At 48.4% G+C, this 15,160-nt stretch overlaps 1 protein-coding gene across 2 annotated transcripts in view; it reads right to left on the reverse strand.

The window, feature by feature from the left end:
- The window catches only part of ADAMTS17 (ADAM metallopeptidase with thrombospondin type 1 motif 17), a 1,096,962-nt gene that overhangs the window by 406,383 nt on the left and 675,419 nt on the right, over positions 1–15,160 (reverse strand). For both annotated transcript variants that reach the window (XM_069222781.1, XM_069222782.1), the window contains exon 12: positions 6,012–6,157. In XM_069222781.1, the coding sequence (XP_069078882.1) occupies positions 6,012–6,157 (146 nt within the window). The remainder of the gene's footprint in view (positions 1–6,011; positions 6,158–15,160) is intronic.

A 15,160-nucleotide genomic window follows, 5' to 3' on the forward strand; every position in this document is an offset into this window, starting at 1 on the left:
AGGTATGTGCTATGCAGGTGGTATGCCTGCACCCGCCGCAGGCGGGTAGTCATAGTCAACTCCATGGGAGCCATCAAGGTTTCACGCCAGTCCTCCTCCTCCGGACCAAGCCAATCTTCCCAGCACTCTCTGAGGCTTGCCAGTGGCACTGCTGTGTTGGTGACCAGGGTAATATAAATCTGCGATATTCCACCCGTGCCCAAGCCACCCATCATGACTTTCACCTCCGCTGGACCAAACTCAGGGAGGACCGTACCAGCCCAGACGTGGGCCACTAATGCGTGCTGCAACTGTAACTACTTATGAAACTGTGTCCTGGAGATTAAGTACTGCTCCTGTAGCTCTTGGAAGGACAGCATGCGGGAACCCGTTCAGACATCCCCAACAGGGAAATACCTATTTTGTCCCACTTGTGGAACCCCTCCAGCACTGAGACTTCACGTAACCATGTACCCTGCCACAGTGGGGTTTGTTGAGTGAGATTTTTCCACCACATGGTCCCCCTCTGTGCTGCCCTCCAGCCCACAAACACCACTCTCGTAATTTTGGGAACCGTTTGTGGGAAGGGGGACCCACAGTACTTACCACTGTATTTACCATACAGTAAATCAACCAATTTGAGGAATGCCATTGTCAGCAGTTCAAGTTGATACGCTGGATCGGACCACCCGCCTGTCAACCAATCATTGATCACCAAGAGCTGCATAGCTGAATAATAGAGATATAGGTTGGACAGTCCGAGCCCTCCCTCGTGCACGTCCCTCTGGCAAGTGTGTAAAGCAAGTCTGGGATGAGAATTATGCCATAAATATTGTCATCGTATTGCTTCCATTTCCCTAAACCATCCCCTGGGGATTTGATGGGGTGGTTTTGTAGAAGATAAAGAAAGCGGGGCAAAATCATCATTTTATACAGCGCAACTCTACCCAGGACATTCAGGGGCATTGCCCACCCCTCGATAAGTGGGTCTTCCCTTACGACCCTCGCTAAGGGCTCAATTTCAAGGGCAAAGAGAAGTGGAGATAGGGAACATCCTTGACTAGTTCCCTGGCGGATGGGGAAGAGGGTTGAAACCACCCCGCTGACCTGCATACGAGCTGTTGGGTTAAAGTAGAGGAGTTGCACCAGCCCTCTAAACCGAGGTCCAACCCCGCCTTAATGAGTACTTGGGCAAGATACGACCAGTTCACCGTGTCAAACACTTTCTCAAAGTCTATGAGCCAATGCTGCATTGAGGCGTCTAAGGCAGTGGCGGGTGCTTCTGTCCAGCATAAATCTGCATTGGTCCGGGTGGACCAGGGAGGGCATTACTCTCTTTAATCTACTAGCCAATATTGTAGATAGAATTTTTATTTCAGTGTTGAGGAGCGAGATGGGGCAGTCGGCAGTGCAGGAGGTCGAGGGCGGCTGGGACTTCGGAATCATTACGATTGTGGCCTGATTAAGGTCCATGGTGATGCTGCCAGTTTGCTCAGCCTCGGCATATAGATTTATAAGTGTGGGGCCAAGAGGTCGCCGTACCTGCGGTAAAGTTCTGCAGGGAATCCGTCCGGGCACAGGGTTTTGCCCGCGGCCAGGGCCGACACCACCTCACCAATGTTCTCCAGCGTTATAAGTTTATCTAATTCCTCTCTTCACTCAGTTGAGAGTCTAGGAAGGGATATGTCACTCAACAGAGGGTATTCCCTCTCTGTCTGGGGCCACGTCATTCTGCATAAAGTACGGCGTAATACTTAGCAAATCCCTGAGCGATATCATGGGGCGTCTGGCAATGGGTATCGGAGTCATTAATTATTTCAGGAATAATACTACCAAGTAGAGGTCTGGATGCCAGCCTATGCAGTAACTTAACATTCTTATTGCACCATCCATATATGCGTGCCTCTGAGATGCACCACATATGCTTAGCGGACTCAAGCAGAAGGTGACAGTTTTCCTCCTGACTCAATCGCAGTTGCCTATTTGCGGGCACGTGATTAGTGGATGAGAGTTGCATTTCCAAATGCAGTGCCTGTGCCTCACAGTAAGCCACCTATTGGTTCTTTGCCCGCTCCCACTCTCGGAAGAGACGCCTAGTGTGCCCTCGAAAGGTGGTCTTGTCGGCAGCCCAGAGGACACCTGCCAACTGCATGGAGCCAGTATTGTGCTCAAAATACTGTGTGACTTCTGCCCGCATGGCCTGAACAGTTTCATCTTGAAGGCACAAGGCATTGAGTCGCCACATAGGGTGCTGGCCTATGCCAGGGTCGTTTATCTGCATAAGGAGTGGTGTGAGATCTGAGACTCCTCAGGGAACTATCTCCATGGTGGCGAACCCGAAAGGTATCAGGAGCCGGCATGAAGAGCAATTCTATTCTTGCGTGCGTATGATGCGCCGCTGATGTATATGTGTACTGTCGCACTCTGAGGTGTCAGATTCGCCACACGTCACAAAGACCCAACCCCTCCACCCAACGTCACTGAGGGAGCGGAGCGATGAAGAGTACTAAAAACTGCAAATCTCTTGATTGTGTCTTAGAGTCAATTAACATTCTAAGACAGGACTTTGTTAAGACGTCCAGAGATGTGTGGAGAAACAGTATTTATGAGTGTTTAGGACTTTATGCGCGCTAGCGTCCCTGTGGAGGGGGCCAACGGATGGGGAATCTCCCCCGGGGAGGCCTGCCAGTGGTTTGAATCTAGGGACATGCTGTGACCACCTGTAATAAGGAAGGTTAACATAACTAAAATATAGCAAGAGCGAAACTTGAAAATCAACCCCCACAACTCCCCCCAACTGCACTCACCCCATACTTTCAGCCCGGAAGCATCTGTCACCCCAAAACATAACAAAGTACCCCAAACCAAAATATCCGTATTGGGTGTGGAGTGGTGGACCGGTCCACATATTAGGGATTCTGCAGGTATGCCCCTATCCTGCTTCTGATAGTGGCCTCGAGTTCTAAGTTCTCCCCCTCGCGCTGCATAGCTTATCCAGAACAGCAGTCGCATTGCGTGTCAGGCCAGAGAGTGAGTTTGGCTCAGTCGGTCATCCTCCGGCATCGGCAAGTCTTGCCCGTGCGGGCTTTGTCAGTTGACATCGGGTGAGCCTTGAATCCCTCTGGGACTGCCTCGGAGAGGCTTGGTTCTGTGTTTAGCCTTCTATGATGAGATACTGTGTGCCCCTGCAACGCCTTGGGCCCAAGGAGTCGTCTCTCTGGAGTAACCGAGAGTCCCCCGACTGAGGGGGAGGCTCTCGCCTGGGAACCCGGTGCTCCTCCAGGAGTCATTCCCATGAAGATTATGGTGTCTCAAAAAAAAGGGCCTTAAATTGAAAAGGACCTTAAGGCGCGCAGGGAACAGCAGCATGTATGTCTGTTGCATTGCTCTCAGTTTCTGCTTAACAGCTTCATATGAGCGGCGTTTGGTTTGTACCTCTCTCATATAGTCTGGAAAGATCAGAATTTTGTGGTTTTCCCACCGGACCTCAGGTTGCTTTCTCTCCTTGCCAAGTATAGCGTCTCGGTCTTTGAAGTGCAGGAATCTAGAAATGAATGGCCTCCTTTCCCGCTCACCTCGGTCACCAGGCACGCTCCACCTTCCCCACGGCTGCCACACTGTTGCCTTTTGGGTGGCTCAGCTCCTGCGGATGCCTCCTCTCCTCACCTCCGGGGGAGGGGGAACATTTTTCCTTCCTCTGCAGCCGTGTCCAGCCGTTCTTCTGAGGACGATGAGCCCAAGTGGTGCTGCTCCCCCACCTGGGACGGCAGGCGGAACACACCACCCGGGCCTCCTTCTGACCGTCACTCTTCTCGCCGGGGACACCTCCCCAGCACACAGCGCACGCCGATCCCCTCCTCCCGCGGCTTCCGCCTCGTGTCGAGGCCGATCTCGTCGGATCCGTCCTTTCGGGCCTGCACACCAAGTAGGCCCCACAGGTAGGCCCAGCCCAGCGGCCGCAGCTCCCGCCGCCCTCAGCCTACGCCGGCTGCCTCCGGCTCTACACTTCCCTCTGTACGCCTCCGGGGGGGTTCTTAATCGTCCTGGATGCAGTTAGGCCACAGGGCAACAGGGCTTTCACAGGTGGATGACGGAGGGGTCCGGAGCACTCTCAGAGTGCGACCACCATCTTGACGCCCCGACTATCATCTTTTTACAAATAAATTGTGCACCGCAGCATGAACACATGCTTACAATCAGAGACCAACAGGCCTACATAGCAATTCAAGGATTTTCCAATAAGCATGTCAGCCTGACAGACACTCTTTAGGTTCAGGTCAGGCTGCCAGGAGCTATACATGTATTAAATGTGCAGACTCCAGCTGCCTGAATTGAACTTTGCTGGACCGACTATTTCGCAGACCTGTGGGCGTGACCTCTTCAGCCTGAAAAATCACTGCAAGGCCCTCCCCCTGGTGAGGGGGAGTGTCACTGACAGAAGCTGTCTGGTGCGCTTCAGTTTTAAGCCTCAAAATTCCCAGGACAGAGTGTCAATCAATGGCTCTTGCTCCTGAACATTAACACTCCCTAGTCACATCTTTCCCTGGAACAGTGTACACATTAATTGTATTACTTGTCAATCAATGGCACCTTGTCACAGAGTGGGGTGGGGCCAGCAAATCTCACTGACCCCATCCCACTCTACAACAAGAGGGGACTGCAGCCTCCTCATGTTGGCTGTTGCAAGGTCAGCCAGTGAGAGGAAGCAGCCGACACAACCCTTCAGGAAACTCAAAGGCTTCCCTCCCAACACCTGAGATCACCACTGCAGCTGGTAAGTTTTTAAAAAATGTTTAATGTGTGCGTGCAAGTGTGTATGTATGAATTTAAGTGTGTTGTGCGTGCGTTCTGTGATTGGTTGTGTCCGTGTGTTTGTGAATGGTGGGTGTTTGCGTGCACTCTTGTGAATGCCTGGGTGTGAGTGAATGTGCATGTCGATGGATGTACGTCTCCCCCCTCCTGCTTGAATTACCAGCCGCCACTGATCACAATGTTATGAAATTTCACAAAATCGTGTGTGCTGGTATGTCCCAGTCAAATTCAGTAGCATAATTCAAAATGATGCACACCCTGTCCCCTCTGCAATATGTGATGAGCGGCCCCTGAGACTTCCATAGCTCTCAGACATTCAAAGATCTTAGGATGAATGGGCACCCCCTGCCCCAAAGGGGCTACAGAGGCCTGCATAAAGCTCCTGTCCCGAATGTACATGGTTGATCTGTTAAGTTAAGCTGGCAGCACCTGACAGGATGGTCACATTGGTCGTGTGGGTCATTTTTTTACCTGCTTGTGGGCTTGTTTTATTGCCTGCTGGGCCTGTGTGTTGATTTCCTTGATAATAAAAGAAACATTGCCTATAGCAAGCAAGCATCCATGCATTCTTCCATACCTTGCAACACGCTTATCAGGGAGTCTTTTCAAGTTGAAACCTGTCCCAAATTGCCCACGTGGGCCACTGTTTTTAGCTTTTTAATCCATTACTAGGGCCACTTTTATTTTGGTGCCCAGGCCTATTTTCTGTCTCAGTCCAGCCCTGCCAATATATATGTATACAATAAATACAACTTAGCCAAAGTAACATAATAATGGTAAAAAATGGGAGAAGATTTGCTTATTAATTGTCGCCAGCTCTCTCTCTCTGAGGAAATATCACTGTTGTGTCGATGACTAGCAAGAAGAGGCTTCACATAGAGGATATGTCAGAAAATGTTTTATTCTTCCAAGTCCATCAGCACCAGTGTCCTCACAGCCGCTCCAGGCTCTGATAGTAATCAACTGCTGACACCTCAAACACTGCCAGCACACCAGTGTAGAACAAAAACAAACATTCTACAACTTACATTCTACCTTTACACAGCTACATGAAATTACATAACAATCACATCAGAATTCAACATTCTAAACAGTAGGAATGTTACAATGGTGGGAGGGGGAGAGGTGGAGAAGGAGGATTAACACATGGAGGGTTGGAAAAGTTTGAAGGGGAGCAGGTAAGAGGCAACTAATTTTAATGACAACACAAATGAACTTACGGTGGGTGGTCGCACTTCCTCTGCCGGAACCGAACACCAGTCCCACAGGTCCTGCTGCACATGCTCCATGGGCTCCATGCGCTCCAGTCCCCATCCACGTGCTCCGGGATTGGAGTTTTGCTGACACATTCACCAGCCCGGCACCACTGTAACACAATAGCAGTTTAGCATACAATGGATGGCTTAAGGTAGAAGCATGCACAGAAACAATCCTCTTAACTGAGGTACTATGCTTTATTTAAGTAAGTGCAGCTGAATACACTGGTGTGCAGAGAAGGAAACCTTGATGGAGGAACTGCTGCCACACAAAGGAGACACACTTAAATCTGGAACACAACACCTCTACCACGTTACTGAATTTTTAATATCGACCTGCACTTATGTCTGCTGCACAGTAATGACCACCACTATATCATCAAGGTAAGTAGATTAAGTAGTAATGAAGTTAAAATAGAAAATCTATAGTTCCCCATGTATGGGTACATTAACAGTATAATGGTAGTCTAGTTTTTGGAGTGTATACATGTGCAGGTCAATAATGATCTTGATGTTGTGACATATGGCTCTCCTTCTCCACTCAATGTAAAAAGATATTGGTGAAGGTCCGATAAAGTTGTGCCTATTGTGACTATCTTACCACTAATCCAAGGCCCTCTCCTGTTCCTAATTATCATCAGTTCCAGCATGAAAGTGCCTCTAAGTGTAATGCTCTAATTGCTAGCAGAGGCTTAGCAGGAGTGTATTAAGATTAGGAGAGAACTCCGAGAGTAATTTACCGCTAAGGTAAATGTATCATACTCCTACATCCTTCATATTTCCAACTAATGAGCAGATTTCCTAGTAAGGGGCAGAGGACAGAAAGAACAAGTTACTTACCTCCGGTAATGCTTTTTTTGGTGGATACACTGGCTACCTGTGGATTCCTCACATTATGAATTCTCCCAATGCGCCAGCATTGGACGGAAAATCTTCTTCCCAGCTCTCCACGTCGGCGAGGATGTCACAAATGTATGGCTCAGCAAGCGACTCTGTCTGACATCACCGTGGCAATAAGAGGTCCTCGCTGGCATGCTGACGTCAGTTTCACCCATTTTTTACGTGCCTTTGAGGCAAACAGGTTAAAACTGACCTCACGATAGCTCAAATAAATACATACATATAACCAAACTGATGTAACATAAGTACAACAATTATTTATATAGAAATTAATCAAAATATATATACACTTGTAAAATAAAAGTCTTGGTATGACCAGACAGGCAACGGGGAGGTAGGTGGGACTGTGAGGAATCCACAGGTAGCTAGTGTATCCACCAGAAAATGCATTACCGAAGGTAAGTAACTTGTTCTTCTGATGGATACAACTACCTGTGGATTCCTTACCTTATGAATAGAGTCCCAAAGCAGTACCGCACTCGGAGGTGGGTGCCTGACTAGTCAGACCAAAAAATCCACACATAACATGCAAAATGGCCATCCCTTCTGACTTCTGAATCCAAGCAGTAGTGCTTCGCAAAAGTATGAAGGGAAGCCCAAGTTGCCGCTTTACAAATATCTATCACTGGTACACCCCTAGCCAAAGCTGAAGTGGCAGCCTTAAGCTGGTAGAATGAGCTCTAATACCCTCAGGAGGAATCTTCTTTGCTGATGAATAACAGGTCTTAATGCAAAGAATGACCCACCTGGATATGGTTCTTTTATGGACAGCTCTGCCCTTCATCTTTCCCCACATATCCAACGAAGAGCTGGTCATCCAACCAAAAGTCCTTTGTTCTCTCAATATACAAACTGAGAGCCCTTCTGGGGTCCAAGCAATGGAGTCTTTCTTCCTCTTTTGAAGGATGAGGAGGAGGGTAGAAAGATGAAAGGGTAATAGGCTGCCACATATGGAAAGGAGTGACAACTTCAGGAAGGAAAGTCACCCTAGTTTTCAGCACCACTTTGTCAGCAAAGAATGATGTAAAGGGAGGTTTGACACTAAGGGCCTGAAGCTCACTCACATGCCTAGCGGACGTAATAGCTATAAGGAAAACTGTCTTAAAGAACAATAATCTTAAAGGATCAGAATGCATGGGTTCAAACGGTGAACCCATTAAAAAAGTTAAAACTAGATTTAAATCCCACTGAGGTATAAGAAACGGAGTGGAAGGAAATGTATTTGTTAAACCTTTCAAGAACCTAACAACAATAGGTGATTTGAACAAGGACGGTTAATCCAGAAGGCAAAGAAAAGGCTGACAGTGCCGACAAATTGCCTTTGACAGTCGCAACTGCACAACCCTTCTGTGCTAACGTTAAAGCAAACAACAGAACATCAGACAGATGGGCTCTCAAGGGATCAGTTTGTTTCTCTCCACACCAAGCCACGAATTTTGCCCACCTGCCAGCATAAACAGTCTTAGTGGAGTGTCATCTTGCCGATAAAATAACATCCACTACCTCTGGTGGGAGAGAAAGCACTCAGATTGCCCAGTTCAATCTCCAGGCATGTAGATGCAGGCTCTGGAGGTGGGGGTGTAGAACCTGCGCCTGCGACTGAGAGAGGAGGTCTGCCCTGAGAGGGAGACTGAGCGGAGGGCACAGTGAGAGTTGGAGAAGGTCCGTGTACCACACCCTTCTCGGACAATTCAGAGCATTTACAATGACTTGAGCCTGATCTTGGCGAATCTTCCTCAGAACCTGGGGAATCAAGGGTATGGGGGAACGCGTAAAGAAACTTGTCATACCAAGACATCTGAAACGCGTCCCCCAAAGCTCCTTGCACCAGATACTGGAGGCTGCAGAACGACAGGCAGTGCACGTTCTACCGAGTGGCAAATAGGTCTATCTGCAGAAAACTCCACATCCGAAAGATGTGAAGGACCAGATCCAGATGGAGACGGTACTCATAATCGGCCGAGAAATGCCGACTGAGACTGTCCACGCGTACGTTGAGAACTCCGGCCAGATTATTTGCTGCCAAGCAAATCCGATGGTCCTGGGCCCAGGAAAAGAACCGCAGAGCCTCTCTGCAGAGAAGGTACCACCCCACTCCTCCCTGCTTGTTGATGTACCACATCGCTGTAGTAGTCTGTCAAGACTTGAACTGACTGACTGCGAGGGGATGGAAGGAAGGACTTGAGAGCCAGACGTATCGCCCGCAATTCTAAAAGATTGATATGAAAAGTCTGTTCCACTGGAGACCAAAGACCTTTGATCTTCAGGTCCTCCAGATAAGCTCCCCACCCGAGAGTGGAAGCATCGTAGCCACCGGAGAAAGCCTTGGGAAAGGTTGCCGTCCACAGCCTACCATTGTAGATCCACTGCAGCGTCTCTGGAGATCGTTATCAACACCTCAAGATCCCCTTTGTGTTGAAACCACTTCCTGCGGAGGCACCACTGAAGAGTCCTCATGTGCCAGGGTGCATGAGTGACCAACAGAATGCAAGAAGCGAACAGACCGAGCAGGCGCAGGACCTTGGGGACTGGAACAACCGCTCCATTTTGAAACATTGGAATCAACGCCTGAATGTCCTGAATCCGCTGAGGCGGAGGATAGGCCTGATTCAATGCTGTATCCAGTACTGCCCCTATGAACAGGAAGCGCTGAGAGGGCTCCAGGTGAGACTTGGGCACATTTATTAAAAAGCCCAGACTGAACAACAACTGAGTTGTCATTTGCAAGTGATGCAACACGAGCTCTGGAGACTTGGCTTTTGATCAACCAATCGTCCAGGTAAGGGAATACCGATATTCCCTTCCTCCTGAGGCTTGCTGCAACCACCGCCATCACCTTCGTGAAGACTCGAGGTGCTGAAGTAAGACCAAATGGAAGGACCGCAAACTGGTAGTGTTGTGACCCCACCACAAACCAGAGATACTTCCTGTGCGACTTGAGAATAGGGACATGAAAGTAAGCTTCCTGCAAGTCGACAGACACCATCCAATCCTCTTTGTTTAACGCCAGAAGCACCTGCGCTAGAGTCAGCATCTTGAATTTCTCCTGCTTGCGGAACCAATTCAAAATCATCAGATCCAGAATAGGTTTCAATTGACCATCCTTCTTGGGGATCAGGAAATATCTTGAATAACAACCCTGACCCCTTTCCTGCTCTGGAACCAACTCCACTGTGCCTTTTGATAACAGGATTTGAACCTCCTGCTGCAACAACAGGAGATGTTCTTCTGAACAAAACAAAGGACGGGGAGGAATAGGAGGAGGGAACTCCTGAAAAGGAAGGGCATATCCTTTCCTCACAATATTTAGAACCCAGGAGTCTGATGTGGCTAACTCCCACTAACAGAGGAAAAGACACAACCTTCCCCTTACAGGAGAAGTGTGACTGAAAAATGGGTAGAAAACTAGGGCTGCTTCCCTTCTTGTTGTCCCCCAGAGGAAGAGGATGATGCAGGGTGCTGCACGGTGGCCACTGTTGTCCAAACCCTCCCCCGCCCCCAAAAGGATCTATATGGGAGGCTGGCAGGCTGTTGGACTGTGGACTGGGTTCTCCCAAGATAAACGGCTCCACACCCAAACCCCCTGAACCTCCGAAAGGACCTGAAAGGGGTAGTAGTGGAAGCCTGCAGACCCAAATACTTTGCTGTGGCTCTACTGTCCTTGAAGCGCTCTAAGGCAGAGTCAGCTTTGGCTCCAAACAGCTTTTCTCTGTCGAAAGACAGGTCCTTTAGAGAGGTCTGGACATCAGTAGAAAATCTAGAAGACCTCAACCATGCATGCCTCCTTGTAGCGATTGAGGTACCCATCACCCTGGCCACTGAGTCTGAACAATCCAGACCAGACTGGATAATCTGCTTAGCTGCAGCTTGAGCGTCAGACAGGAGCTCACCAAACTGCCCCTGCATATCCTGCAGTAAGTCTGGAACTACAGCTTTAGCCGCGTCCATCAGGGCGTGAACACATCTCCCATACACACACATAGCATTTGCAGCTTTCAGGGCCATACTGCAGGATGAAAAAGTCTTCTTGGCTGACTGCTCCATCCTCTTGGACTCTCTGTCCGAAGGAATAACAGGGAAGGAGCCTGGTGCAGAACATGCCGAACATGAGGCCTGGACTACTAAACTCTCCGAAGTTGGATGCTTTGATAAAAATCCTGAATCTCCCAGAGCTACCCTATAACGTCTTGCAACTGATCTGTTCACAGCTGGCGATGACACAGGCTTCCTCCAAATCACCAATACAGGCTCCATAAGAGCATCATTAAATGTAAGCAAGAGTTCAGCTGAAGCCGAAGAAGGATGCAGGAACTCAGTCAAAATATTTGTTTTAACCTCAGCAGCCGGCTACAGAAGGCCCAAGAAATTTGTCACCTTCCTGACCACAGAATGGAGGTGATCCCATCAGCGCCGTGGACACCTGAGGTTCAGTCATCAGTGTCGACTGTGTATGAGATGACATCACCGGTGCCGCAGGCCTATAAGGTGATGTCATGGGCGTCGTGGACTTATGAGGCAAAGTTATGGGCGCCGAACCAGCACCCTCAGCCGGATAGAAAGGCATGAACGGCGCCGACTTATAAGGTGCCGGAGAGCCCAATGAGAATGCCAAAGGACCCATGGGACCAGCTGGTGCACCAGCAAGGGCCATAGCATTGAACATGTTGAACATGGCATTCAAATATTCTGCCGGATCCACTCCCGGAGCAGGAAAGGCAGGATACCACTGATCTTCCTGCAGCACTTGCGCCTGCTGGGAATCAGAATTCTGCACCGCAGGTGAAAAGCGAGGACTCTCTTGGGGTGCAACCACCTCAAAGACCGATGGTGCCGGAGAATTCTGAGGGGTTTGAGGCTGTGGAGTCACCGTAGGACTAACCTCCCACGTCGCACAACACTGTCTAGATGGAGACCTGGATCGTGAACGACCTCTAGCCGAATGATGCCGAGAGTTGTGTCGGCGCCGCTTCTTATGCTTCTTCGAAGAAGTATGTGAAGACGATCTGTGATGACTTCTGTGCCCTTTCTTCATCTTAGCTAGAAAGAGTTTGGCTTCTCTCTCCTTTAGCGCCTTCGGATTCATGCTTTGGCAGGACACACACTCCTCCACGTCATGTTCCGAACGTAGGCACCAAAGGCAGTCATCGTCAGGGTCCGTAACCGACATGCGACCCCCGCACTCCAGACAAGGTTTAAACCCCGACTTTCTAGGAGGAGACATTGTAACCAGAGACAAAAAGGACACCTTTGAAACAGTAACTAGAGCTAGGAGAAAACCGTTAGCGTTAACGTTGAAGGCACAGGAAAAAGGGACCTGACACCAGCACACTGTGAGGACCTCTTATTGCCACGGTGACGTCAGACGGAGTCGCTTGCGGAGCTGTGCAATCGTGACAACCTCGTCGACGTGGAGAGCTGGGAAGAAGATTTTCTGTTGAATGCTGGCGCACTGGGAGAATTCATAAGGTGAGGAATCCACAGGTAGTTGTATCTATCAGAAATTAAGCTTTGGGTATCCAATGTACAAGCACACAGATGTTGCCAGAGAAGATTATGTGTTGCTTATGGAAGATATATGAAGAGCACAGTAAGGTCAAAATGCATGCAGGCGATCTACAGACTTTCCCTACAGATGTCCCTGATAGACAAGGTCTGTCACATATGTGTGAGGGTGCCTCGAAATTGAAATGGTATGTCCAAGTATGTTTAGGCAGGATGACTCATGAAAAGCTCAGCAATGCTCAATGCAAGATATGATCCAGTGTACCATTAGAGCCCTGAGGACCATCTTGCCAGCATTAACACTGCTATGCTGAACCAGGGCAGGTCCAAAACTGTGCCTTGTGCTTCCCAGATTAAGACTTAAGATCTATGCTAGAGAGCATATGATTGGCTGAGGCACAGGAAGAAGACCGGAAGAAAATTCTTATCAAGATGCAATCAACACCTTTGGGGCAAAGAAGGGACAGGTTTTCAGGGTCACCTACTTCCAATGAAAAATGGGGTAACGTTCATAAAGTCATATGGCCTCCTGCTAACTTATGTGTCCTGTGGTATTAAGAAATGCTGTACTCCGGAAGGTCTGTTTCTTGTCACTAGACAGGTCAAACAGCTTGTACGTGAGGCAAGAGCACAAGGTTCAGATTCCATAAATCCACAGTCCTTCTGGCAGGTGAAAACAATAGAGAAACCCCATCATCCAACAGAGGAGAAAGAGCCCATGGTATCTCGTTGTAGGCATCTACGGCTGCCAAAAATGTCCCACATGTTTCAGCATGCTCACTTCTTCCACTTAGTATTTGGAGAAATACAGTACAATTGCTCATCAAGCAAATATGGGTGTTTCTTCCGTGGCGCTGCAGTCAGTGACAGAATATTTGCCACTTGCTTCTGAACTGGGTTCTGAGCATCCAGATTGTTTGAGGAAAAGCCCCCATGAGACTAGTTCTATTCCTAAGAGACCATGCTCTGAAGCTGATGGACTGTGGAAAGGGATGAATCTCTCTCCCTTTGCAGCTTTTCATGAGATTTAGCGGAGGAGCAAAAAGTTTCAAAATGAGATTATGCAAGGCCATGCTGTCCTTACAAGAGGGAGACATAGAATAACAACTCAGATCAGTCAATCATGAGATCAGACAACAAGAATGCAGAACCTTAGCCCATCCTGAAAGCCACATTTTTGCATTTCTTTTTTCAGATAGGTCACAACAAAACAGCAAAACAGATGGTCCATCAACAGCACGACCTCACCTGTAACGTGGGATATCATGGGGTTGTTTAAGAAATTGCACACACTCAGATTTGCATTGCCAGGTGGCAGAGTAGACGGAAGTGCTGTCCCGTTAGCTGATGTAGAAGGGCTAGAGTACTATCAATGTGAATTATGACCACGTGGCTCTTAATCACTCACAAGCCTACTCATAGAGATTCTGCTCTGAAGCCCAACATATTTATGTGCATTACACATGATATATCCCGTATAATACAGATAAAGATATCTCTGCAGTAGCCATCAGACAAACAATAATTAAGCAAGGGTGGGCGGCACTCACAGAGTTTCACTCTGCGGAATTCCGCAGAGCTACATAAAACTCAGTCAGATTTTGCAGAGTTCGGTGAGCGGCGGAATTTGGTATGCAGCGCTGCTCGCACTGCTTTTTAGCACCGGGAGCTTGTCCCACACTGTACAATTAGCGCAAACAGCACCATGCAAGGCATCAGACGGTGCTACTTCCTTTGCTGCATGAGTAGACTTACTACTCTAGCTGCAGCTTTCTTAATGTGAGCGGCAGCTTTTTTCAATGCGAGCTGTAGCGACCTGCTGCAATAGCCTGCTTTGAGAAATCTTGCCGGGAGGTGGTCTTTCGCTCAATATTCTCACTCACCAACTTAATGTTGGCAAGCTGCGCTGGAGAAAAACTCCACCAAGCAGCAGTTGGTGGAGTTTTCAGAATTCTGCACGAGTTGGCAAAACTCTGTGAACTCCACCGGAGGACCAGAGTTTACTGCACAACCCTAAAATGAAGCCTAAAGACTTTGGAGCCAACCCACCAACAGGTTTGGTGGCTGAGCTTATCTCAGATACGTCTAGAAGAGATGAAGTGCAAACGTGGACGGTGGTGCAGCAACTGGTTCTGCTACTTCACCAGGAGATGTCCTGGATGCATCTGCAACCTGCAATAGTGAACCACTCCACTGCAAAATGCTGGAGTTGCAGATGAGATCTATGGTTTACTTTATTTTCACAATCATTTCTTGAGGAGAAAATAACCTTGTATAGTGACCAGAATCTGAAGGGCCAGGGTTAAGCTGGACACACCCAAGCCCTGAGAGATGCAGTTTAAACAACTATACAAATAAGGGTCTCAGTGCCGCTATTGAAGAGACAAAATTGTGGAATATTATGAAGCTGCTTTGTTTTAAAAATAAGTTATTTTTGATTGTGGTTCTGGCACACAGGAACATGGAAATGTGCATCCTGCAGGCCGACCGAGCATAACGATTAATTGTGCGACTAGTACCTTTGCTAAAGTCAGCATTGTGAGCTTCTGGGAGGTAATCAATGGTTCGGAATATAGAAACCAGTCCCCATTCTCATGTAGCAGGAATAGATGCTCATTAACTGCTTAAAGGGAGGGACTAGTTGCATAGCTCCTAAAAAGCAAAGTCCCAAACTACTAAACATTTCCTTTGAATGTTAAAGTGTCAGCTTT

The sequence above is a fragment of the Pleurodeles waltl genome, chromosome 3_1 (genome assembly GCF_031143425.1).
Source record: "Pleurodeles waltl isolate 20211129_DDA chromosome 3_1, aPleWal1.hap1.20221129, whole genome shotgun sequence".
Classification (NCBI taxonomy): Eukaryota; Metazoa; Chordata; class Amphibia; order Caudata; family Salamandridae; genus Pleurodeles; species Pleurodeles waltl.